General features: G+C 42.6%; 1 protein-coding gene across 1 annotated transcript in view; it reads right to left on the bottom strand.

Annotated features, from left to right (window-relative positions):
• The window catches only part of LOC121290414 (uncharacterized threonine-rich GPI-anchored glycoprotein PJ4664.02-like), a gene marked incomplete at its 5' end in the record, with an annotated part of 42,407 nt that overhangs the window by 2,051 nt on the left and 13,565 nt on the right, over positions 1 to 26,791 (bottom strand). The window contains 6 exons of the mRNA XM_041210854.1: positions 693 to 888; positions 4,951 to 5,063; positions 11,423 to 11,503; positions 18,172 to 18,309; positions 18,398 to 18,535; positions 21,661 to 21,880. Of these exons, the coding sequence (XP_041066788.1) occupies positions 693 to 888; positions 4,951 to 5,063; positions 11,423 to 11,503; positions 18,172 to 18,309; positions 18,398 to 18,535; positions 21,661 to 21,880 (886 nt within the window). The remainder of the gene's footprint in view (positions 1 to 692; positions 889 to 4,950; positions 5,064 to 11,422; positions 11,504 to 18,171; positions 18,310 to 18,397; positions 18,536 to 21,660; positions 21,881 to 26,791) is intronic.

Below are 26,791 nucleotides of genomic sequence, written 5' to 3'. Positions count from 1 at the left end.
ACCCAGTTGTACTGAAACACCAGTGGTCTGGAAATTTTTTGATTGGACCCAAAGATCATTTTCGTTCAACACTCTGGGAGCAGAAACATGGAAGATACAGTACTTGGATTAAAAAAAAACTATACTTATTTTCACTTTGTAATGTTTTATCAATGTTTTAGGCCTCAGATAAAAGTAGTGCTTGTCGGTTCACAACTTATGGTTAGGCAAGCTCATGTAATTCGATAAGGCAGATAAGTTGGAAATCCAGAAACGACTTGGAACGGAATTTTACAGCCCCATCATGGCGGGGGGGTGGGGGTGGGGGGGGTGGGGGGAGGGTGGGGGTGTGCAGGGCTGTAAAATGCAACGAGCCGTTCAAAAGTCCATCAACTTTGGCAGGACCACAACATCCCGCTGCTGTAAAATACTGCCCCTGGTTCCAAGCATTCCGGACCTGGGCCAGGATTTTACAGCCCCTCCTGCCCGGCGGGATATTATGGTCCCACTGAACTGAATGGAGATTTAAGTGGCTCTCCGCGTCAGCTGGTGGTTGGGTGGGGGACACACGCTGTGGCAGGGCCGTAAAATCCTGGCCCTGGAGAAGTTACATTGTACTTTGTTGTCTGTCAAGCACCTTGGGTTATTCTAAGGTTGCGAAAGATGCTATATCAATGTAAGTTCTTTCTTTTTATGATTAGCAGAAAGCCTACCTGTTATACTGACGGAGCTTTGGTTATCAACTGCTTTGATTGCGTCGGTAAAAACACTTTGCAGGTTGGGATTAGTTACTTTTGAGTTGATGCTCAGGAAAGCCAGGAGATTCACAACCACACTTCCATTTTGAAAACCAATGATGGTGATATTAAAATTGTTATCATTTAGTTTATCTTGTACGGTTTGTACAACCTGAGAAGAATAAACACAGATATTATTTTATATTCTGATAATAAGCAAGGCATCAGCAACCATTGATAAGAATGTCTTCTGGTTCCAATCATCCACTCACCCACCTCATCAGTAATGTATTTGAACTGGTGATGCCAGGACTACCCAGATATTACAATTCTAGCACTGTTCTTGCTTTCACAATAAGACCCCATAGGCATGGATGTCTCAGCAACTGAAATCTCCATCATAGTTCCCCACTGTGAATAGATTGCAATATGGAGTCCAGATTTAACAATGAGCTCTGAATCATAATAAGTTGTTTACTGGAGAACAGAAGCCATAAATAAGCCCTAAAACTAGGCCACTGGGTGTGGTGTAAACTCACTTGTTTGATTTAAAATAATAAACAGAAGCAATGGCCAGAATCTTCAGTTTGGCGGGCATGCGTCTCAATGTCACTGCGCGTCATTCAGACCTGGAGTCGGCTGCGCACCTGCCGAACTGTCAAAGGCCTGTTAAGGCCATTTAAACAGCAATTAAACCAATCAACTGAGTTGCCCATCCAACCTTAAGGTTAGCGGGGGTGGGGGGTAGGCGAAGAGCCCAAGCGGCCTTCCCATTTATCATGAAACCTTATCCACGGGCGGGATGAGGTTTCATGAAGGTTTTTATTAATAAAAATAAAAATACATTTTTACTAAAATTCATTGATATGTCCCAGCTCGTGTAACACTGTCACATAAGGGGATATGTCTTAATTTTTTTTTTCTCTCCTTATTAAAATTTTCAAAAATCAAACTAATCCTCCTGAGGCAGTTCTGTGCCCCGACTCAGCCCACTCCCACCCCGCCTGCTTAGGGAGTGCCGAGCGCTTAATTGGCCCACCCATGTAAAATGGCGGTGCGCAGCCGATTGCGAGTGGTGATCAGCTGCTCACCCGTCCGCGCCTACTCCCGTCCAACCCCCCCACACCCCCACCCCCTGCCGACGGGGAGAACATTCCTCCCAATGAGTTACAAGAAATACGATTTGTTCCAAAATCAGTGAGAATTGGAACCAGTCACGAAGGGTTTAATTTAACCCTATTTCAGAAAGTCACTTCATCCAGATTTCAGACAGAAACAGACATTGCTCTTGCGTCAACCTTATCAATGGTGTGTGCTATAAAAACCACGGAAGTTTGTCTCCTTACCGGCTGTCAATCATCCACGATCTGTCACTGTCTGTTACATGATTCGTGGGATGGAAGGATTGTCATATGAGGAGAGATTGGGCCGACAAGGCCTGTATTCACTGCAGTTTGGAAGATTGAGAGGGGACCTCATTGAGATGTATAAAATTCTGACAGGGATGGACAGACTGGATGCAGGGCTGATGTTTCCTCTGGCTTGAGGGGCAGGGGAGGAGGTGCCTAGAACATGGGGTCACAGTCTCAGGATACAGGGTAGACCACTTCGGACTGAGATGAGGAAAAACTTCTTCACTCAGAGGGTGGTGAACCTGCGGAATTCTCTACCACAGAGGCTGTGGACGCCAAGTCACTGAATATATTTAAGAAGGAAATAGATAGATTCCTGGACTGTAAAGGCATCAAGTGGTATGGGAAGAGTGTGGGAGTATGATGTTGAGATCGAGAATCAACCATGATCATATTGAATAGCGCAGCAGGTTCAAAGGGCCGAATAATCGACTCCTGCTCCTATTTTCTATGTTTCTATGTATTAGGAATGCCAGCAAAAGATTAATCGCATGTTGTCTGCATCACCAAAAACTTCTGAAGTCTTTAGAGTGTACAATTCAATTTATACCAAAATCAAACTCCTGTAACATAACAAATTTCCTGAGCAATGGTTTGCAGATCAGTAGGGTGTGTTTGCTGTGACTCTGCTTGAGTTTTGAAATTACAGAACCTAAATAGCGTGAGTGATTGAAGCAGTAACTCTTTGCCTGGTTCCGTCCTGTTGCAGGAGGGAGTTTGCATGATGATCATGATCAGATGATGTAGTTATGATTTCCAAAGCCATTTTTCTCCCTGCCTGCCGGCTCATCACCAGTTTCTGCTTGTGCCAAATAAACAAAAGCATTGGACTTGGCAGGTGCCTTTTCTGGGCGTACATTACAGGGATCCTTAACTACAGTCAGGGAAATGGACAGATGTTTGCTATACGTTTTTAACACCACTCCCTTGTGAGTTAAGTGGTGTAAAGGCTTCCACAATGAATATCCCCTTGCATGTTGTAGTTGCTGCAATGATTTTGCCTGATTCGCAAAACTGGTGCTTTCTTTCATTCCTGGCACGTCTAGCCTTCTCCCCTAAGGTACTGCTGCCAGCTATGCAAAATCAGACACCCCACCCTATTTCCCATTGCTAGATTGGAGAGCTGCCTGTAGGCAGTGCACTTCATACTGGCAGCTCGCCAAAGCGATGTGAACTGCACGGATTGAAACCAACCCTCTCAGTCAGGTACAAGCCATGCCCTTGTCCACACCTACGCTTGAAAATCATCCCCAGGAAGTTCACTTTCTTCTATTGATTTGAACTCTTAACTATTGCATAAACCAAATAAAATAAGTCACAAATTACAATTTTGTCACATCAACATTATTCAGAGATGAAATCCTGAACTTCCTCCACTCTAGCAGGTTTACACCACAGTATTCGCAAGAATGTAAACCCGTGACTCAGTCAAACTTTGAGCAGAAATTTCTTACGGCTCTTATGTTTACACAATCCGCTTACATGGATCATGAGCAATTCCTAAATGCTAAAAAATATATAAAATATTGGAATGTATATTTTGTGAGTTCCATTTTATACTTGTTGTGCAATACATCATAAGGTGAAATCTGAGCACCAAATGTCCACGTTAATACTTCTGTTTCTCTGTAGTTCTATCTAACGCATTATTGTTATAAAAGCTTCAGACCAGCTTATAACCATTTGTCATTAGTTTGATTATATAAATAAGCTTACTAGCTACATCCATTCTCTAATTTGTTATTAAATCTCCTTTTTCCTGAATCTGTCCAGAAGTTTTTAAACCAAAGAGATCACACTTTGTATAGATAGTTAATGCTGTGTAACCACAGCCCCTTGTTGACCCCTGCCCTTGATGTTTGTATCAGTCCCACTAAGGAGCTTACTTGCCTTTCCTGAGATTCCACTGCTAATGCACCCACTGTGAACTTGTAGCAGTTTCTATTTTTCACAGCCAAAGGCAAGTGCTTTCCTCTTTCTGATTCTGAGTTTCGCAACATCCATTAAATGTATTGGCTACCACATTTCTTACATTGCAACATTGACTACACTTCAAAAGTACCTCATTGGCTGTAAAATTTGGGACATCTTGAGGTCTTGAAAGCCGCTATTTACATAAAAGTCTTTCATAAAAGCTACAGTTTTGAAGGCTGGGTTTTGGAGCAGGCAGGTGCTTAACTGTGCCTATAGGCAGCTGCTACTGAGATGTATAAATTACCTGAGTATCACACCAATTATTCATTTTTTAAAATGAAGGAAAATGAATGCAAATGATGGGAGAAGTCAAGAGAACAATTACCCTCCAGTGACTGCATGCGGCTCAGTAACACCTTTGAACAACCAACTCTGAGGCCAGATGCCTATAACCATATGGCAGGATGCTGATCGGATATTGTCCGATATGCACTATCTCCAGAGGTTAAAGTTATCCCCACTGAGTCCAAGGATGGAATTTTACTGAAGCGGCGGAGGTCCCGTCATCAGGGTGGCTTTCGGTTGGCCCGCACACTCAGGCAGGAGGTGGGATTTACCCTGATATTAGCAGGAGGAGGCAATTAGAGTCAGGAGGCAGTTGTTGGTGGCCAATTAGGGAGGTGGGCGGACGGGCCGTCTATGCTGCCAGCCCAACTAGAGGCAACACTGGAACTTCGGCAACACCGCTGAGAGGCGAAGAGAGCATGAGAGAGCCTCGATTTTGAGGCACTTTCAGAAAGGTGGGTAATAAATAAATTAAATAAATCAGCCGAGCCACTGCCATTCCCACCAGCTGGGGTCTGCCCCAAGTCTTCAATAGCAAAGGGGTATTTTTGTGTTTTACTTACTGCATTTGTAATTTCAGCTGATAAACTCTTGTAGGCTTCACTGCTGGGATTTTTTAACTCATTGCTGAATTCTCTGGATTTCAATACTGCCCTCATTCTGAATGCTTTCCGATCTGTGGAAACAAGAGTCAGCCGATCATTACTCATCATTACGAGTTGGTCTTTGGGGGAATTGCGTATGGGTCGTCACGACTAAGTGTAATCCTGAGGTCAAACTGAATTACAGGGCAGTGGGGTAACTAGCCAAGGTTGTGCTGATATAATTCAATCCATTTTAGAGTCACATGGTCTCTTCTCTACCTTCCTTGCCATTCTAATTCATTCAGTTCCCATTTTAAGGCCACAAATTCTTACCTTTTTATCTCCATTATAAATCCCTAATTCCAAATTTATAATGCAAAGTGTTGCTGCAAAACATGTCATGCAGACATCATAGCACCCTCTTTCTACATATCCCTCATCAACAGCCAATCTCACCCTCCTCTCTCTGTTTCAACCCCAATTCTCAGTCAATTCCCATGTTGCACAATCTTGCACTCTCACACAACCTTATCATGCTCTCCACTCCCCCTCTACCACAGTCTTAACCTCTCAACTTGCTTGCTCATTTACATCCCTGTGCTCTCTCAAGCTCTCTCTTTCAATTCCTTCAGTCTTTACATAATGCCTCAACTCTATGCCTTTTTCCTTCATCTTTCCACCTTCCCTTGCTATCTCTTTCCCCTAAATTGTTTCCTCTCAAAAGTCAAATTCTAAAAAATCAAATTACAATAAGGAAATAATCCATCTATCAAAACACAAAACAAAAACTTCATGTGCAGATTTGGTGCACTGTTATTTTTCTCACTGTGTTGCCTTGGGTACCCACATGAATCTGAGCTTCTTCCTCGAGCGGAGGCCCAACCAGTCCCATCCACCACCACTCTCTTCTTCCTGGCTTGTTCTCACAATTGAACAACTTCTTCTTTAGCTCCACTCACTTGCTCTCAATAAAAGGTGTTGCTATGGGTACCTACATGGGTCCTAGTTTTGCCTGTCTTTTCACAGGACTTGTGAAACATTCCTTGTTCCAGCCTTACTTGGGCTCCCTCCATCACCTCTCTGTACATTGATGACTGTATCGTGCTGTTTTCCACGCTTATCCTGAACTGAAAAATGTCTCCAACTTTCCTTCCAATTTCCATCCTGCTATCATGTTCACATGGTCCATCTCCAACTCTTCTCTTCTTCGACTTGTCTACCTCCAGTTGTGGGGTGAGGTTATCATTGAATATTCACTATAACCCCACTGACTGCCACAGCTATCTTGACTACATTTATTTACACCCTGTTTCCTGTAAGGACTCCATTCCATTATTCCTGTTTCTCTGTCTCCATCGCATCTGTTCAGATGGTGCAACCTTCCATTCCTGTGCTTCCAATATGTCCATGGTTGACATCTGTGTCCAACCTTTTCCCACACTTCTGCTCTCATCCTTTCCTCTCCCTCCCAGAACCATGATAGCATTCTTCTTGTGTCCTCTCCTTCCACCCCACCAACCTCTGCATTCAACGGATCGTCATCTGCCATCTTCGACACCTCCAGTGCGGCACCATGCACCACCAAACACATCTTTCTCCCATTCCCCTTTTAGCATTCCAAAGGGACCATTCCTTCTGTCACACCCTACCCTCTGTGACACCCTGGTCCACTCCTCAATTACCCAACATCCCTTCCAACTCCCATGGCACCTTTCCATTCGAGGACAGCAGATGTAACACTTGCCCTTTCACTCCTGCTCTCTCTCATTACTGTCCAAGGCCCCAAATGCTCCTTCCAGATGAAATATCGAGGTACATGTGCTTCTTTTAATTTTAATGCCACACAGGTTATGTGACTGCTTTGTGGAACAGCTTCATTCAGCCTGCAAGCACGACCCCGAACCTTTGGTCCCCTGTCATTTTAATTCTCCACCTTGCTGTCATGCTGACCTCTCTATCCTTGGCATCCTACAATGTTCCAGTGAAGCTCAATGTAAGCTCAAGTAGCAGCATCTCATCTTTTGATTTGGCACTTTACAGCCTTCCAGACTCAACATTGAGCTCAACAATTTCAGATCGTAAACATCATGTCCATTTTGTTTCCTTTTCTTTGCAGTTTTCAGTTTTACTCTCATTCTCCTCTTGTTTTTGGCTTTTGAGTGGCAGTTGTTGGCCTTTCACACCTCTTCGAGACACATCTTTTGTTCCATTTCACTCTCCTTGGCCCTACACTACCAACAATTTTGTCATTTAATCTCTCCTGTCTTCCACCTTATCACAGACATCTGTTGTTTTTCCATCTTCCATCCTCCCTTCATGTGGTTGAAACCCATCACATTTCTAATTCCCCAGTTCTGATGAAAGACCATCAATATGAAACAGTTCCAAAAACAGAAAATGCTGGAAAAATGCAGCAAGCCTGATAGCATCTGTGGAGCGAGAAACAGAGCTAATGTTTCTAGTCCCTATGACTCTTCATTAGATGCTGTCAGACCTGCTGAGTTTTTCTAGCATTTGTTTTTATTTCAGGTTTCCAGCATCTGCAGTATTTTTCTTTTTCAACATGAATCAGTTACTCACTTTCCCTCTCCATAGATGATGCCTGAGTATTTCCAGCATTTTTTGCTTTTGTTTCTTGATATTCATGTCTATTGTGAGACTTGCTGAGGTCCCAGGAAAGGCCTCAAACTCCTGACAGCAAGGTAATCTTTCAAACGCCTTCATATTGCTCCCAGCAAATAGTAAACTAACTAGCAGCATTTCTTCAGCCAACATAAGTGCCTTGAGACCCCCGAGTGGAAATAACCAGGTGACAAAGTAAAGGGAGATTAAGAGAGGGAATTCTGCATAACCTCAGTGATGGGAAATCTGGAAATAATCTTCAGGGGCAGGATAAATCTTCACTTAGAAAAACACAGATTAATCAAAGAGAGTCAGCACGGATTTGTTAAGGGAATATTGTGTCTGACTAACATTGATTTTTTGAGGAGGTAACAAGGAGGATTGATGAGACGTGGTCTATATGAATTTTAGCAAGACTTTGCTAAGTAAGGTCTGACATGGCAGACTGGTCACAGAAGTAAAATCTCATGAGATCCAAAGCAAAGTGCCAAATTGGATCCAAAATTGGCTCAGAGGCAGGAAACAAAGGTCAGTGGGTGTTTTTGCAACTGGAACGCTATTTTCAGTGAGGTTCTGCGGAGACCAGAACTAGTTCTCTTGTTTTTTTTGATCATATCAATGATTCAGACTTAAAAGTAGGGGGCTTAATTAAGATGTTTATAGACAATACAAAAACTAGTATTGTGGCTGATAATGAAGAAGAAAGCTGTAGACTGCAAGAAGATATCAATAGATTAGTCAGGTGGGCACAACTGTAACAAACGCAAGTTAATCTAGAGAAATGTGAGGCAGTACATTTGGGGAAGGCTAACAAGGCAAGGAGATAAGTAAATAACTAAAAACAAACACAGAATTACCTGGAAAAACTCAGCAAGTCTGGCAGCATCGGCGAAGAAAAGAGTTGACATTTCGAGTCCTCATGACCCTTCGACACGAAACATCAACTCTTTTCTTCTCCGCCGATGCTGCCAGACTTGCTGAGTTTTTCCAGGTGATTCTGTTTTTGTTTTGAATTTCCAGCATCTGCAGTTTTTTGTTTTTATCTAAGTAAATAATTAGTTGCATTCTGAGATGTGTAGAGCAACAGAGAAACCTTGGAGTGCATGTCCACACATCCTGCAAGTAGCTGGACAGATAGTTAAGCTGGTTAAAGAATGCATTTTGGATACTTGCCTTTATTAGCCAAGGCATAGAATTTAAGAGCTGGGCGGAAACTACATAAAACACTAGTTAGGCTACAACTGGAGTACTGTGCACAGGTCTGCTCACTGGACAATAGGAAAGATGGAATTGCAATAAAGATGGCTAAGAGGAGATTTACTAGGATGTTGCCTCATTAACAACCATTGGAGAATTCTAATTCTGAGAAAAGACTGGATAGGATAGGGTTGTTTCCATTGTAACAGAGCAGGCTGAGGGACGACATAGGCCTGAATCTTCATAAAGACAGAGTGTCTCCGTCATTACAAAAATAGCTTCAGAGCCCTGATTCCAAAAGTCCCACCCCTGAACACGTCAGCTACCATTTTCTCAGGGGGAGATGGAGGCAGGTTCTTCTGTGCAAATGAAGGTTCATGGAGGCAGCTGCACATGTTAAAGTGAAGCTGCCTCAAACAGATCTGATTTTCGCTGGTAAGATGTCCAAAACATAAGTTGTGCATTTTAGATCTGGTAGGAGAAGGTCTAAAGCTGCCAGAGTTCTTTGGAGAAGTAAGGAACCTTCTGGAGAGGTAAGGTTGCCTTTTGGATATGGTCCTGGGACACCTTTGAGCCGGGGTGGTGGTGGGGGGGGGGGGGGGGGGGGGGGTGGGGGGGGGTGGGGGGTCAGGTGCCCATTGGGATTGTTAAAAACAGGCATGAATACACATCGAAAGTGCTTAAACTGACTGGATCTGTAAAGCTTATTAGATCTGTGAATAAGAGCTGTCAAGGAATTTAAAACACCTGCACTTTAAATATTTGAGAAAAAGGTCTGCAGTGTTAAGAGAAAAATCAGTGTTAGCTATTTCCTTCTGTTTGTTGACATAAACCTGAGACCTATCATCACAGGATTAGCTCTGCATTGCCTATTTCACAACCTTTCATTATCACAGTGGGATGCCTTTCATTTCACAGTTTGATTGGCAGCTCTAAGTGGTTGTAAACTCTGAAGTAGGACCATAATTTCCAATGCTTGATTTTTTAAGGGATTAAAGGAAGTTAACTGTAGTGATTTTTAAAATAATAAATAAGTGTGTTTTTTAAATAGTGAATCCTTCAATAGGCACTTAAGAAATTTATTTTATCTCATCTCAGCCTGAGCCCTTAGGTTTGGCAATGGTGGATACTGCCCTAACTCCTGCCAATGTGATGGCATAGTGGTATTGTTGCTGGACTAGTAATCCAGAGCCCAGGGTAATGTCCTGGGGACCTGGGTTTGAATCCTGCCACGGCAGATGGAGTTAAAAGCCTAATGATGAAATTATAGTTGATTGTCGTAAAAACCCATCTGGTTCACCAATGTCCTTTAGGGAAGGAAATCTGCATCCTTACCTGGTCTGGCCTACATGTGACCCCAGACCCACAGCAATGTGGGTTGACTCTTAAATGCCCTCTGAACAAGGGCAACTAGGGATGAGTAATAAATGCTGGCCTGGCCAGAGATGCCCACATCCCATGAATGAATTTTTTTAAAAAAATTTAAAGTCTCACCCAAAGGGTGGGGTGTGGTTGACATGGAGGGTGAGAGGGACCATGGGGTTGGCAGAAGGATATAGGTTGGCATGGAGGGTATGAGGGGCCATGGGGGGGGCATGAAGTGGCATTGGTTGGCATGGATGAAGCATGGAGTTTTATTTTTAACTTTGACGATGCCGATACACCGAGACAGGCCTCCCATCCAGCCCGCTTTCAGACTTGGCTGTCTCAGCACTCATCATTCTGGGATCGCCCACAACGACTCTCATTTTCACCCGTTCACCCCCGGACTGAAAATCCAATCTTCCGGGGCACTTCCTCCCAGGCCGGGTTTGCAAAGCCGGGAATTGTCCCGACTCTGTGCTCGTGACCCGGAAGCAAAAGTTCAGGCCATAATTTAAATATGTAAAAATATGAACGGTTTAGATAGAGTGGATAAGAAGCCCCTTTTCGCCTTGGTTGAGGGAACCTAACCAGGTGGCACTGATTTAGGGTAAAAGGCAGGAGGCTTAGAGGGAAATCAATGAGAAAAATTTCACCCAGAGGGTGAGGGGGATTTGGAATTTACTGCCTGAAAGCATGGTAGAGACAGAACTCTCATAATGTTTAAAAAGTACTTAAATCTACAAGGTTACGGACCAAGAGCTGGTAAAGGGGAAACTTGTCCTCTTTGTATGCTGTAAATTCCTATGATATTATGATATTTTTGAAGTCAATAGAAGTAACCAGAAAGCTGCCTGAAAGAAGTATATTTGTACATTAGGTAGGGAACAGCAGTGGGAGAAACAATGATACAGAGAATGGAAAAGACTTCACAAGAGAGAAAGACAGCTGATGAGTGAAGGACTGCCCAGTAAAACAAACAAGCCTTTATTGAAACTTATCCTGGAATCTGAGATGTTGCTGGAAAAAAATTCTCTCGAGAGCAACATTCAAGCTGTGGTCAGGTTGGGTTTGATAAAATGTTAAAGTTAATGAAGGGGAAACATGTTACATTCATAATATTTCACCAGCGTTGCCATGATAATGATCTGTTAATTTATAAATATAATTAAAGCATTTGAGGCTAACTTTCCAGAGGCAACTTGACTGGATGTCGGAACAGATTTGGACTGCATCACAGACAAAGACCAGTGAAGATAAAGATACTTACTGTTGCATTCACTGACCGTCATCGTTAAGCAGTCAGACAAAGCACAGATATTCGTCTGATTTAGGAAACATGTATTAGGATCTGCAGGTTAAAAATTGAACATTTTAGTCAATATTGAACATGAATACTTTTGATGGGTCAATGAATTAAAAACACATCATTCAAACAAGACTCTCAAATCCTCCTGAAGACTCAACAGATAAAAGCCACTGCCTAATGCATGACTAAGAATGTCAGCCAGAAGGTTGTTTTCTTCTATTCTTGATCCGTGTTGAGCTATCTGATCTCAGCTGGGAGGGCAGTCCTGAACTGGAGAGATAAGAATGTCACCTATGGTTCTAGCTCCTGATTACTATCAAGGATATGTGTGAAATAGGAGCTGGGTTGGCTATTTATAGTCAACAAACGGTTGACTATAGACTATTTATCGTCATATAAGAATATGCTATTCCTATTAAATGGCCCACTGGTATTTGTGTGGTGTGGAGATATGAGAGGCCCCATTCCCAGCAAGAGGCCTTGTGAGCAACAAGCATGACAGTGATGTGAGGAAGACAATGTTGTAGCCTCCATTTTTGAACTCACATTTGTACAGATACAGAGTCTCACAAAAGCCCTCATTTGTAGTCTAAACTCAGATGAAGAATTACCACAGGGCTGAGATCCCAGAGAGATACAAGTACTTTTGAGACTGTAGAAAGTGGAATGATTAAGCCAACAGCAATGTGTATTTATATAGCACATTTAATGTAATAAAACATCCCAAGATACTTCACAGGAACAACATTTGGCACTGAGCCCAGTAAGGCGACATTAGGGTAGATGACTAAAAACTTAACCAAAGTGATAGGTTTGAAGGAGCATCTTAAAAGAGGAAAGATTGGTATAGAGGCAGAGAGGTTTAACAAGGAGCCCCAAAGCCTAGGGCCTTGGCAGCTGAAGGAATGATGGCCAATGGTGGAGCATTTACAATCAGGGATGCTCAAGAGGCCAGAATTAGAGGAGCACAGACGTGTCAAAGGGTTGTGAGGCTGGAGGAGATTATATAGACAGGGAAGTGTGAAGTTAAGGAGGGATTTGAAAACAAGGAAGAGAATTGTAAAATCAGTATGTTATTTAATCAGGAGCCAGTGTATGTCATGAGGATAAAGGTGAAGGGTGAACCAGACTTGGTGCAGGACGAGTTTTGGATGATCTCAAGTTTAGAGAGGGTAGGATGCTTGAGGTCATATAGAGGTGTGTTGGAATAGTCAAGTCTCAGGGGAACAAAGGCATGAATGAGGGTTTCAGCAGCAGTTGAAAGGAGCCAGTGACAGAGTCATGGAGGCAGAAATAGAAGGTCTTATTGATGGCACGTATGTGTATATGTGATACATATGTGTATATATGATATATATGTGCATATTTAACATATATATGTGCTCACAAACATATCTCTAGGTCAGATTTGACACCAAGGTCATGCACATACCACGTCAGCCTCAGATATTTGCCAGGATGAGGGATGGAGTCGATAGCTAGGGGACCGAAGACAGTGGTTTCAGTTGCCTAGTTATCAACTCCATATTTGAGGAAGACAGTGGCTTCATTATTCTCAATATTTAATTAGAGGAGATTTCTGCTCATCCAATACTGGATATTAGACAATTTAGAGACAGTGAAGGGGTCAAGATAGGTAGTGGTGAGGTAGAGCTTGGCTTCATCAAGCATACTTCTAGAAACCGACATTGCATTTCCAGAAGATGTCGCCAAAGGATAGCAAGCAGATGAGAAAGGATTGATCCTTGGGGGGCACCAGTGGATATGGTGTGGGGGCAGAAGGAGAGACCATTGTAAGTGATACTCTGGATATGATTAGACAGATAAGAATGGACCCAGATGGGAAAAGTCACATCCAGCTGGACAATGGTGGACAGGCTTTGAAGGAGGATGGTGTAGTCAACCATGTCAAAAGATGCAGAGAGGTGAAAAAGAACAAGGAGCGATATGTTGTCATTGTCACACTCACATATGCTGCTAGTTGTGACTTTGATAAGTATTCAAATTCCAGAAAAGATGGACACAGGTTTAGGAAGTGACAACATGTTCACGGACAAGAGGAAAGAGAAGTTGGAGATGGAAAGTAGTTTGCAGGAATAGAGGGGTTAATGGTTGTTTTCTTTAAAGGGAGGGGTTATGACCTGAGATTTGAAAAAGAGAGTGTCAGTACCTGAAGAAAGAGAATCATTTGTAATAACAACTAAAATAGGAAGTATCAGCGAATATGGGAATCAGGAAAGAAATCGGATGGTCACCAGTTTTGTGGGAATAGGGTCGAGGGAGCAGGAGGGAGGCCTAATGCTCATGATGAGCAGAATGGGCTCCTTCCGTGCTGTATTTTTTTTTTGTTTCTATGAGGTTGTCGAGGGTTTGAGGGGGATAGGAGAGAAATTGAAGAACAATGTGAGTTCAAGGCTAGGGAGGGGGAGCTTTAGAGGAAGTTTTGCCCAGTGAGTTAGGTAAATGGAAAGAAATGACAGAGACAGCTGACACAATAGTCTCAATGTTAGTGACAAAGAAGTTCATGATCTCCTCGTATTTGTTGGAGGTGAAGCTAGAGGGGATGGGGAGAAGGGCTTCAGGAGGTAGTTTGTAGTAGAGGAAAGAATCAGTGCAATATCTTTATAATCTATGATGATGCTGTAATAGTAAGCAGCTTTGGCAGACAAAAGCATCACCATACAGTGTTTAGTCAGATAGTGGCAGTGAATAGCTAAACCAGTCATCCTCATCATTCGGACTTAAAGGAACAGGGATGATAGCCATACTGGGGTTACAGCGTGAGTGAGGGAGGGAGTAATAATTTTAATTGTGACTGTGCCAACAAAGGTGGAGCTGAGGATACAGTTGAGAAGGTCAGTCGCCAGACAAATGTTGCGGCAAACAGTGGGCCAAAGGTGAGGCAGTTGGGATTTAAAAGTATAGTTGGCAATGAATTGGCAGCAGTTTTTACCAGGATCTGACAGAGAAGAAGCAGGGTTAGGAGAGGGAGGAGGCTTTGGGTAGAGAATGATATGTGGAAATGATCCTGGAAGTGACCTTCTCTACAATTGATATGGTGAAGGAAATGGCAAGGGCAAGGGAGTGGCATCAAGAGGGGCTGGGGAGTTTTCATGGAGGATGTGATTAAGAGAGGATAAGAGGACAGTAAACCCGGAGGACAGTGAACATGATGCTGTAAGTTGGAGATTGAAATCACTGAAGATGAGAAGTCATTTGGCGTGGAGGCTGAGGGAGGAAAGCAGTGAAGATAACTGAGTGAGAAAACATTTTTTGGTACTTGGGTGGTGAATCTGAATTTTAAGTGAGAGGGGTGAGACGGGTGGAACAAGACCAGGTGTTCAAAGGAGAAGTACCAAAGGGACAATGAGACTGACCAAACCATTACCACAAGAAGTGTTGACAGGGCAAGTGGTGGAAGGTATAGCCAACTGGGAAGGCTTTGTTTAGGGGGAAGGTGTCATCACTGCCCAGCCAGGTTTCTGTCAGGGTCACAATGTTGATGTCAACTTTGATTATCCACAATAAACTCATGGATTGCAAGATTTACAAGTGAACGGACACTCTGGAGGGAGACATGGAGAGGGGTGATGAAGAAACTTTTTCTGTCAGAGGGTAGTGAGTCTTTGGAACATTCATCCTCAAAAGGTGGTGGAAACAGGGTCTTTGAATATTTTTAAGGTAGAGCTAGATAGATTCTCGATAAGTAAGAGGGTGAAAGGTTATTGGGGTAGGTGGGAATGTGGAGTTGAGGTTATAATCAGATCGACCATGATCTTATTGAATGGTGGAGCAGGCTCAAGGACCAAAGGACCTATTCCACTTCCTAATTTGTATGTTTCTATGTTCGATTGATCTGCTGCAGTACACAGGGTCAACACTCACAGGTGTGAGTTTTATGGGGAGGAGATGGGCAAGGTTAACATCCTGGACCTGAAAATTAAATGTATCAGCCATATAAATACTGTCGCTGCCAACAGCAGGTCAGAGGCTAAGAATCTTGTGACCACTAACTACCTGACTCCCCAAAGCCTGTCCACCATCTACTAGGAACAAATCAGGAGTGTGATGGAATACTCCCCTCTTGCTTGGATGAGTGCAGCTCAAACAATACTCAAGAAGCTTGACATCATCCAGGACAAAGCAACCTGCTTCACTGGCACCCCACCCGCCACCTTCATCATCCACTCCTCCACCAATGACGCACAGAGACGGCAGTGTATACCACCTACAAAATGCACTGTAGGAACTAGCCAAGTCTCCTTTGACAGCGCTTTCCAAAATCGTGACCTCTACCACCTAGATGTACAAGAGCAGCAGATGCATGAGAACCACACCACCTGCATGTTCCCCTCTAAGCCACACACCATCCTGACTCAGAAATATATCGCCGTTCCTTCACTGTCACTGCGTCAAAATCCTGGAACTCCCTTTGTACCAGGTCTGTGAGTGTATCTGCACTACATGGACTCCAGTGGTTCAAGAAGGCAGCTCACCTTCACCTTCACAAGGGCAACTAGGAATGAGGGCAAAGACTGGCCTAGCCAGCGACACTCACATTCCATGAAAGAATGAAAAATAGATTAGTCTCAAGCTCTGGGCGGGAAGATCAGTGAGAGTGTAAGCTGAGGGATCTGGGATAAGTGTTTGTAAGGAGGCAACAGCCTTAAGATGTCAAGAGAAAAGTGCAAAGAAAACTCAAAAAACAAAGAATAAATGGCCAATATGATGCCCTGCTTGACATAATTTCAGTATCACAGAATTGTTACAGTACAGAAGGAGGCCATTCAGCCCATCATGTCTGCATTGGCTCTCCGAATGAGCATTTCACCTCGTACCATTTTCCTACCTTCTCCATATAACCCTGCACTATATTTCCTTACCGAATGTCTTGATTGAACTTGCCTCCACCACGCTCCCAGTCAGCGCACTCAAGAACCCAAACATCCACTGCGAATAAATCCCTTCTCATATCACCCTTGCTTCCTTTACCAACTACCCCAAATCTGTGCACTCCAGTTCCCGATCCCTCCGCCAATGGGAACAACCCCCTCCCTATCCCCTGTCCAGGCTCCTCATGATTTTGAATACGAACATATGAATTAGGAGCAGGAGTAGGCCACTAGGCCCGTCAAGCCTGCTCTGCCATTCAACAAGATCATGGCTGATCTGATTGTGACCTCAAGTCCACGTTCCCACCTACCCCCGACAGCTTTTCACTACTTTGCATATCAAGAATCTATCCAGCTCTGCCTTAAAAATGTTCAAAGACTCTGCTTCCACTGCCACTTCAGGAAGAGAGTCCCAAAAGACTCCTTACCCTCTGAGAGAAAAAAGCTCTCTACATCTCTGCCTCAAATAGGCGACCTCTTATTTTTAAACAGTGATCCCCTAGTTCTAGATTCTCCGGCAAGAGGAAACATCCTTTCCACATCCACCCTGTCAAAACCTTTCCTGCCATTTATAAGTGCTCACATTGAAAGATTAGCATTATTTTGGAAAGAACCTGTGAGCAACTCACATCCTAGTCAGTGGGTTGGTGTCAGCTACCAATATCGCAATGAACCTCTATAGTGCTGAAATGCTGAAGTGTAGCATCCCATATTCACATCACCATTATGCATTTTAGTGAAATGTAGCGAGAAATTCTTGCCTAGGAGCATTTGTGGAATACGGATTTCTCTTTAAACTTTCTCCTTGTAACTAATATATACACAGTAATCACCAATAGAAATGGAAGGCTGGAAATTAACATCTGCTGATGTTAGCAGATGACACGAAGGTCTTGGAACCGGTGTAGATGAGCTTTATTGGAATGAAGCCATGGAATGAAAGATTTTAATTATACATGGACACATTGAAGCTAGGGTTATGTGCCTTAGATGGGGGAATGTTAATTGGGAAATTTAATACAGGTGTTCAAAGTTAGGAGGAGTGTTTTTTTGTCTTCTGCTCAGATCCGCTGTAGGTGCGCAGACTGATGAACACTTGTGACTGGTTGTTGAAGTAAATGAGGAGAAATTGTTTCCACTGGTGAATGGGTCAGTGACCAAATGTATATTTTTAAAAAGAAGAGGGGCGGGAACCTCGAGACTCACTTACAGAAATATTTGAAATTGATAAAGCCATTAATAAAGCAGACACATTACTTTAAAGGAAGAGGCATACTGCATAAAAGCAAGGGAGTTCGTCTAAACCTTTACCAAACACCAGGTAGGCCTCAATTCAAGTTGTTATGATCTGGAATGCACTGAATAAAGGGATGGTGGAAACAGATTAAAAAGTCACATTTAAGAGGGAACTAATTATATAATTGAAAAGAAAAAATGTAAAATGAAAAAATGTTATGGGGAAAGGGCAGGCCAACGGGGCTAATTGGAGAAAAACCAGGAGGCTGACTGGCCTCCTTCTGCCTGAAAAACTCAATGACTTTACAACATTCCTCTTGACGTTCCTCTATTTGTTTAAATAAGTCATTAATCACCACCAAGTTCTCAAGGGCAATTAGGGATGGACAATAAATGCTGGCCTAGCCAGTGATGCCCATATCCTGTGAATGAATTTAAAAAAGAGCTTTAAAATGGCACTAAGATGAACGTAATGTAAGCATGTAAAGCGTTCACATAGTTATGTCACCAAGATTCATGTTGGAACATTTTCACATTCTTTCATATCTCACCACTCCTGTTTTAAACTGTTCAAATCTTTACCTCTGCACTGTGTTCCTGGGTTTGCTGGATTGGTATCTACAATCCCCTGGAAACAGCTACAAGAGAAATTTCCTGGCGTATTCGTGCAGACTGCTAAATCAGAGCATGTGTTGTTCCCAATCTGACACTCGTCAACATCTGAAACAAGAATTAGATCAACACAATCAAAGTAAAGGTTACTATACCCAATGATTTAAAGCAATACTGAACCCAGGAAATGTCTTACCTTCACATATCCTTCCAGGTACACTGGGGCTTTTATCTCTGAACCCAGCGTTACATTGACAGGTGTAGGTTGCGTTCAGTCTTATACAAGTTCCATTACCTGAACAATCATTCAGCCCAGGCTGGCAGCTGTCTCTGTCTGTAATGAAAAGGGAAGATCTGTGTTAGAACACTGCTTTAATGTGAATTTAACCAGCTTGGAAGTATTTGAAGAACTGATAAGTATGGAGTTTCATTTGACCCCTCATTCCTCACTTTATTCCAATAGAAATGTCACCTCCTAATGATGAGTAACAATTAATGCAGAAAAATCTCAAAACAGTGTAGATGGACCATGTGACATGAGCTGGATAATGCAGTCACTTTAAAGCCAGTCATAAAGAATAAAGGTCTACATTCTCTTCTGCTTGCAGGAGTCCTGAATGAAATAAGCATGAGGACTTAAAATCTAGCTTCCAAAAGATACAAACCTAAAGCATAGAACTGCTCATAACGTGACACAAACTGGAATTAAATTGGGAATCACATTGGGAGTTGCCATAAGGATGAATGGTGTAGGAAATGGAAAAATTCGTACTATGTCTTTCTGGAATCAGGGTTAAGGTCATTTGGAGGAAGATTTCCTTTGGTTGCTTAGTGACTTTGTCAGTCTGGTGGGTATTTGCTTATTCCAACTGAATTACGATTGCAATTTTGCTTTATTCACAATGATCTTTCCTTGACTTCTGTTGAAAATAGAATTCAGAAGAAAACCCTTCCGCTCAGTTTCTGAGGTCACTTTAATCCCACCAGGTTTTTTTTCCTGCATGTGGCATCTATAGATAGTGCAAATTAATCAGTTGGATACACAACAGCATGCCAACAGATTAAGATTTTACACTTTTTAATATTTTTTCACTGGGCCCTAGAACATAGACTTCAACTGAAGTTTATTTTGAAGTAGTCAACTAAAAGCCTAATCATGATAAAGTCAAAATGTTTTGATTTCTTTGCTTTGATAATAAAAATGAATGACTTGTCTTTATACAGTGTCTTTTAAAACCATTGGATGTCCCAAAGTGCTTTTGAAGCGTAATCGCTGTTGTAATGTAAAAAATGTGGCAGCCAACATGCACATGGCAAATTCCTATAAACCGCAATGTTCTAATGACCAGGCAATCTGTTTTTGTGATGTCGATTGAGAGATAAGTATTGATCAGAACACCAGGGATGATGCTCTTCTTGTCTACAAGATAGTGCCATGGAATCCTTTCATCCACAAGAGAAGGCAAATGTGAACTTGGTTTGACATCTCATCTGAAACGTAGCACATCGAACAAAGCAGTGCTCCCTCAGTATTGCACTGCAGTGTCAGTGTGGGTTTTTCTGCTCAAGCCCTCAAGTGGGACTTAAAGCTGGAAGCTTGTGACCCATAAAAACATAGAAACATAGAAAATAGGAGCAGGACTAGGCCATTCGGCCCTTCGAGCCTGCTACGCCATTCATTATGATCATGGCTGATGATCCAACTCAATAGCCTGCTCCCGCTTTCTCCCCATATCCTTTGATCCCTTTCACCCCAAGAACTATATCTAACTCCTTCTTGAAAACATACACTGTTTTGGCCTCAACTACTTTCTGTGGTAGTAAATTCCACAGGCTCGCCACTCTCTGGGTGAAGAAATTTCTCCTCATCTCAGTCCTAAATGGTCTATCCCGTATCCTCAGTCTGTGACCCCTGGTTCTGGAATCCCCCACCATCGGGAACATCCTTCCTGTATCCACCCTGTCTAGTCCTGTTAGAATTTTATAGGTTTCTATGAGATCTCCCCTCATTTCTTCTGAACTCTAGCAAATATAATCCTAACTGACTCAATCTCTCCTCATATGTCAGTTCTGCCATCCCAAGAATCAGTCTGGTAAACCTTCGCTGCACTCCCTCTAGAGCAAGAACCTCTTGCTCAGATAAGGAGACCAAAACTGCACACAATATTCCAGGTGTGGTCTCACCAAGGCCCTGTACAATTGCAGCAAGACATACCTGCTCCTGTACTCGAATTCTCTCACTATGAAGGCCAACATACCATTTGTCTTCTTTACCGCCTGCTGCACCTGCATGCTGACCTTCAGTGACTGCTGTACGAGGACACCCAGGTCTCATTGCACATTCCCCTCTCTCAATTTATAACCATTCAGATAATAATCTGCCTTCCTGTTTTTGTTACCAAAGTGGATAACCTCACATTTATCCGCATTATACTGCATCTGTCATGCATTTGCCCACTCACTCAGCTTGTCCAAATCACACTGAAGCATCTCTGCATCCTCCTCACAGCTCATCCTCCCACCCAGCTTTGTGTCATCTGCAAATTTGGAGATATTACATTTAGTTCCCTCACCTAAATCATTAATATATATTGTGAATAGCTGGGGTCCCTGCGGTATCCCACTAGTCACTGCCTGCCATTCGGAAAAAGATCCGTTTATTCCTGCTTTTTGTTTCCTGTCTGCCAACCAGTTTTCTATCCATCTCAATACACTACCCCCAATACCATGCACTTTAATTTTACACAATAATCTCTTATGTGGGACTTTGTCAAAACCCTTTTGAAAGTCCAAATAAACCACATTCACTGGCTCCCTCTCATCCTCAAAAAATTCTAGTAGGTTTGTCAGGCATGATTTCCCTTTCGTAAATCCATGCTGACTCTGTCCGATTCTGCCACTGTTTTCCAAGTGCTCAGCTATCAAATCTTTTCCCATGGGCTCTAGAATTTTCCCCACTACCGATGTCAGACTGACTGGTCTATAATTCCCTGTTTTCTCTCTACCTCCCTTTTTAAATATGACTCATAGGTGAGAGTGCTACCAACTGAGCCACAGTTGACTCCCAATATCAATAATATCAAAGTAATGTCAGCATTGGCCACCAAACTAAACATTATTCAGGTCTGACATGCTCGTTCTTCCCGCTATAAAGTCAACTGATGGAATCAAACCTTATCGGATCATCACCGTCTATAATATATGCTTTGCCAGGCATCCCAAAATTGTGGAGCTCTACCCAGTCCTCAGTCTTCCTTTCTTCTTGAACACTTCAAACTTTGAAAAGCCAAGTTTGGAATCATCTATCTACTTTATGATTCAGCTTTCTCTCCCTTCTGTTCATTTTAAATTATTAGCATTATTAGCACAGGCTCTTCTTTGGCCTTTCCTCAATTCTTCCAGAACATTCCCAAGGCCTCTGAGGTCAGTGATTGAAATGCTTACTGTGGAATTCCTTACCTGAAATGGTCGTGTTTTGTAGGTCTACATCGAACGTTGTACTGTTCTTTAAAGAATCAACAACCGATTTTTTGATATTGGTTAGAGGGACAGTCACGTTTGTTGATGTTGCTACAGAAAATTGAACAACCACACTCCCTTGTTCAATAGATGTGACAGTAATAGTCATTCTTCCACTCTTGATTAAAGCCTGGACAGTGGCACTAAATCCTTTTGTCAACTGAAATGAAGGAAACAGAAACCTATTTCAGAGATATTTCTAATTGTTTTTTCCACAGAACGTCTGTGTGGCTAAAAGGCTCTTCATATTACACATTTCATTAAGGCAAGGCTACCCACATCCAGCCCTCAATCATATGTGGATACGAGTAGGGAACTTCTCTTAATAGCCAACTAGGATCATTTGGTACTAGTTCTCCTTCTCACAGAAAGAATAGGCCAAATTAAATGGTTAATCATCTCATTGTTTAGGATTAGATCCTGTTGTTCCCAAAGTGGCTGGTGTGTCTGCATATAAAACAAGAACTACTATGATTCATTGTGTGAAGTGAGCGGGGGAAGTAGGTTAAAGGGTGGGACAGTAGACTTGCAGCAGCAGATGTTTAGGAGGATATTTCATAATTCTCAGCAAAGATATATTCCAGTGAGAAAGAAAGATGTTCAGCACCATCTGTGGATAATTAAGAAAGTTAAAGATGGTATCAAATTGAAAGAGCAAGCGTACACTTCTGTGAAGTTTATTGGTGGGTTAGAGTAATTGGACAGATTAAAAAAAAACAGAAAAAAAATGAGTGCGAAAGCAATGAGGTGGGAGAAATTAGTATGAGAGGAAACTAGCTAGAAATATAAAACAGATAGCAAGAGTTTCTAAAAGTATTTAAAAGGCAAAAGAGTAACTGAAGTGCTAAAGTGAGCATTGGTCCCTTAGGTCCTGGAGGTGAAACTGGGGAATTATACTGGGAAACAAGGAAATGGAGGTAATGTTAAACGGGCATTTTGTGTCTGTCTTCACCGTCAGAGGCACAACAAACATCCCAAGAATACTTGATAATCAAAAGGTGAAAGGGAGGGACAGATTTAAAACAGTTACAATCACCAAGGGAAGGATACTCAGAAAACTATTAGAACTAAAGGCTAACAAGTGCCCTGGACCCCAATGACCAGCATGGTCTTGAAAGTAGAGGCTGCTGAGGTGATAGATACATTGGTTATTATTTTCCAAAGCACCTTATGTTCTGGAAAGATCCGATCACATTAGAAAATGGGAAATATAACTCCCCTGTTCAAGAAAGGAGGGACACAGGAAACAGGAAACTACAGGCCAGTCAGCCTAACATCTGTCATAGGGAAAATACTAGAATCTATTTCTAATGAGGTTATGGCAGGGAGCTTAGAAAATCTTAATGCGATCAGACAAAGTCAACCTGGTTTTTGTGAAAGGGGAATTTTGTTGGACTAATTTATGAGTGTTCTTTGAGAAAGTAACAAGCAACATGGATAAAGGGGAACCTGTAGATGTGGGTGTACTTGGATTTCCAAAAGTCACTTTTGTTAAGGTGCCACATCAAAGTTTACAGCAGACAATAAAATTTCATGGTGTAGAAGGTAACACATTAGCATGGATAGAGGATTGTTTAGCTAACAGGAAGAGATTAGGTATAAATAGGTCATTTCCTGATTAGCAAGCTGTGACTAGTGCAGTGCCACAGGGATCAGTGTTGGGGCCTCAACTATTTACAATCTTTATCAATGACTTAGATGAATGGACCAAAAATGTCATAGCTAAGTTTGCTGGTGAAACAAAGATAAGTAAGTTGTGAAGGGGACATAAGTAGCCTGAAAAAGGACATAGATAGGTTAAGTGAGTGGGCAGATGGAGTATAATGCGGGAAAATGTGAACTTGTTCATTTTGGCAGGAAGACTAGAAAAGCAGTGTATTATTTGAATGGAGAGAGATTTCAATACTCTGCGATGCAAAGGGATCAGGATGTCCCATGACATGAATCATAAATAGTTAATATGCAGGTACAGCAATTGATCAGGAAGGCAAATGGGATGTTGGCGTTTTTTGCAAGGGGAATGGAATATAAAAATAGTGGAGTTTGCTACAGTTGTACAGGGTGAAGGTGAGATGACACTGGGGGGTACAGTATACAGTTTTGGTGTCCTTACTTAAGAAAGGGAATAATTGCATTGAAGGCAGTTCAGAGAAGGTTTACTCGACTGATTTCCAGTATGAATTGGTTATCTTATGAGGAAAGGTTGAACAGGTTACGCCTGTATCCATTGGAGTTAAGAAGAATAAGAGGTGACCTTATTGAAACATCTAAAATTCTGACGGGACTTGGCAGGGTAGCTGCTAAGAGGATGTTTTCCCCTTATGGGAGAGATTAGAATTAAGGGACACAGTTTCAAAATACGGGGTCTTCCATTTAAGATGGAGATGAGGAGAATTTATTTCTCTCAGAGGGTCATTAGTCTGTGGAATTCCCTTCCCCAGAGAACCGTGCAGACCTAGAATGTTTTTAGGGCTGAGTTGGATTGATTCTTGAGTTCTTTTTATTCAACATTTTTGCTGTCCATCTCTAATTGCCTTTGAGAAGGTGTTGGTGAGCTGCCTTGTTGAATCTTGAATCACTACAGTCCATGTGGTGCAGATACACCCACAGTGCTGTTAGGGAGGGAATTCCAAGGTTTTCACCCAGTGATAGTGAAGGAACAACAATATAATTCCATGTCAGGAATGTGTGTGGCTTGCAGGTGAATGTACAGGTGGTGCTGTTCCCATGCATCTGCTCCCTTTGTCCTTCTAGGTGGTAGAGGTCACAGGTTTGGAAGCTGCTTACGAAGGTTCCTTGGTGAGTTGCTGGAGTACATTTTGGAGGCACTGCTGCCTCTGTGCATTAGTGTTAGAGGGAGTGGATAATGAAGATGGTGGATGGGGAGCCAATTCAGCAGGTTGCTTTGTCCTGGATGATGTCGAGCTTCTTGAATGTTCAAATAATCATTTGGTAATACAGAATTTGAGCATTGCTGAAAAAAGAGACATGTCTAAGCTTTTTGTCTTGCACTCTCTTCACATGCAGTATGAATTGTTGTTTTCCCCTTATATTGATATTTTTGTGAATGTCCTGATGAGTGCAGGACAAAAAAGCTTAGACATGTCTCTTATTTCATCAATATTCTTGAGTGTTGTTGGAGCCTGCACTTATCCAGGCAAGTGGAAATTATTCCATCACATGCCTAACTTGCAGCTTGTAGATAGTGGACAGGCTTTGGTGAGTTATTCTCCACAGAATTCCCAGCCCATGCCCTCCTCTTGAATCCACAGTATTTATATGGCTGACCCAGTTCAGTTTCTGATCAATGGTAACCCCCCAGGATGTTGTTAGTGGGGCTTTCAGCAATGGTAATGCCATTGAACGTCAAAGGGAGATGATTGGACTCTCACTTGTTGGAGATGGTCATTGTCTGCCACTTGTATGGCATGAATGTTACTTGCTACTTATCGCCCAAGCCTGATTGTTGTCCAGATCTTACTACATATGGACATGGAATGTTTCAGTATCTGAGGAGTTGTGAATGGTGCTGAACATTGTACAATCATCAGCAAACATCCCCACTTCTGACATTATTATGGAAGAAAGGTCATTGATAAAGCAGCTGAAGATGGTTGGTCCCAGAACTCTACCATGCGGAACTCCTGCGGTGATGTCCTGGAACTGAGATGACTGACCTCCAACAATCACAACCATCTCCCTTTGTGCTAGGTATGACTCCGACCAGTGGACAGTTTGCTCCCAATTTCCATTGACTCTTGTTTTGCTAGGTCCCATTGATGTCACACTCGGTCGGATGCTGCCTTGATGTCAAGAGCAGTTACTCTCACCTCACCTCTGGATTCATCTCTTTTATCCATGTTTGAACCAAGGCTGTAATAAGGTCAGGAGCTGAGTGGCCCTTGCAGAACCCAAACTGAGCATCATGGAGCAGGTTATTGCAACTTGATAGCACCATTGATGACCCCTTCCATCACTATACTGATGCTGGAGAGTAGACTGATGGGGTGGTAATTGGCCGAGTTGGATTTGTCCAGCTTTTGTGGACGAGACAGACTTGGACAGTTTTCCACATAGCTGGGTAGATGCCAGTATTGTACCTGTACTGAAACAGCTTGGCTAGGGGTGCAGCTAGTTCTGGAGCACATGTCTTCAGTACTATTTCAGGAATATTGTCAGGGCCCATAGCCTTCGCAGTGTCCAGTGCCTTCAGATGTTTCTTGATGTCACATGGAGTGAATCAAATTGGCACCTGTGATGCTGAAGACCTCAGGAGGAGGCTGAGATGGATCATCCACTTGGTACTTCCGGCTGAAGATTTTTGCAAATGCTTCCGTCTTGTCTTTTGCACTAATGTGCTGGGCTCCCCCATCACTGAAGATGGGAATATTTGTGGAGCCTCCTCCTGTTATTTGTTTAATTGTCCACCACCATTTCACGACTAAATGTGACAGGACTACAGAGCTTAGATCTGCTCTGTTGGTTGTGGGGTTGCTTAGCTCTGTCTATCACTTGTTGCTTATGCTGTTTGGTGCGCAAGTAGTCCTGCGTTGTAGCTTCACCGGGTTGACACCTCATTTTTAGGTATAAAAAACAAAAAACTGCGGATGCTGGAAATCCAAAACAAAAACAGAATTACCTGGAAAAACTCAGCAGGTCTGGCAGCATCGGCGGAGAAGAAAAGAGTTGACGTTTCGAGTCCTCATGACCCTTCAGCAGAACTGGGTGAATCCAAGGAGAGGGGTGAAATATCAGCTGGTTTAAGGTGGTGGGGGTGGGGTGGGGTTGGGTGGGGGGAGAGAAGAGGAGGGGGGTGATGTGGTTGTAGGGACAAGCAAGAAGAGATAGGAGCAGATAATCAAAAGATGTCACAGACAAAAGAACAAAAGAACACAGAGGTGTTGAAGTTGGTGATATTATCTAAATGAATGTGCTAATTAAGAATGGATGGTAGGGCACTCAAGGTATAGCTCTAGTGGGGGTGGGGGGGAGCATAAAAGATTTAAGAATAATGGAAATAGGTGGGAAAAGAAAAATCTATATAAATTATTGGAAAAAACAAAAGGAAGGG

The sequence above is a fragment of the Carcharodon carcharias genome, chromosome 18 (genome assembly GCF_017639515.1).
Source record: "Carcharodon carcharias isolate sCarCar2 chromosome 18, sCarCar2.pri, whole genome shotgun sequence".
In the NCBI taxonomy this organism is placed as follows: Eukaryota; Metazoa; Chordata; class Chondrichthyes; order Lamniformes; family Lamnidae; genus Carcharodon; species Carcharodon carcharias.
This window is presented reverse-complemented; position numbering and strand designations above follow the sequence as displayed.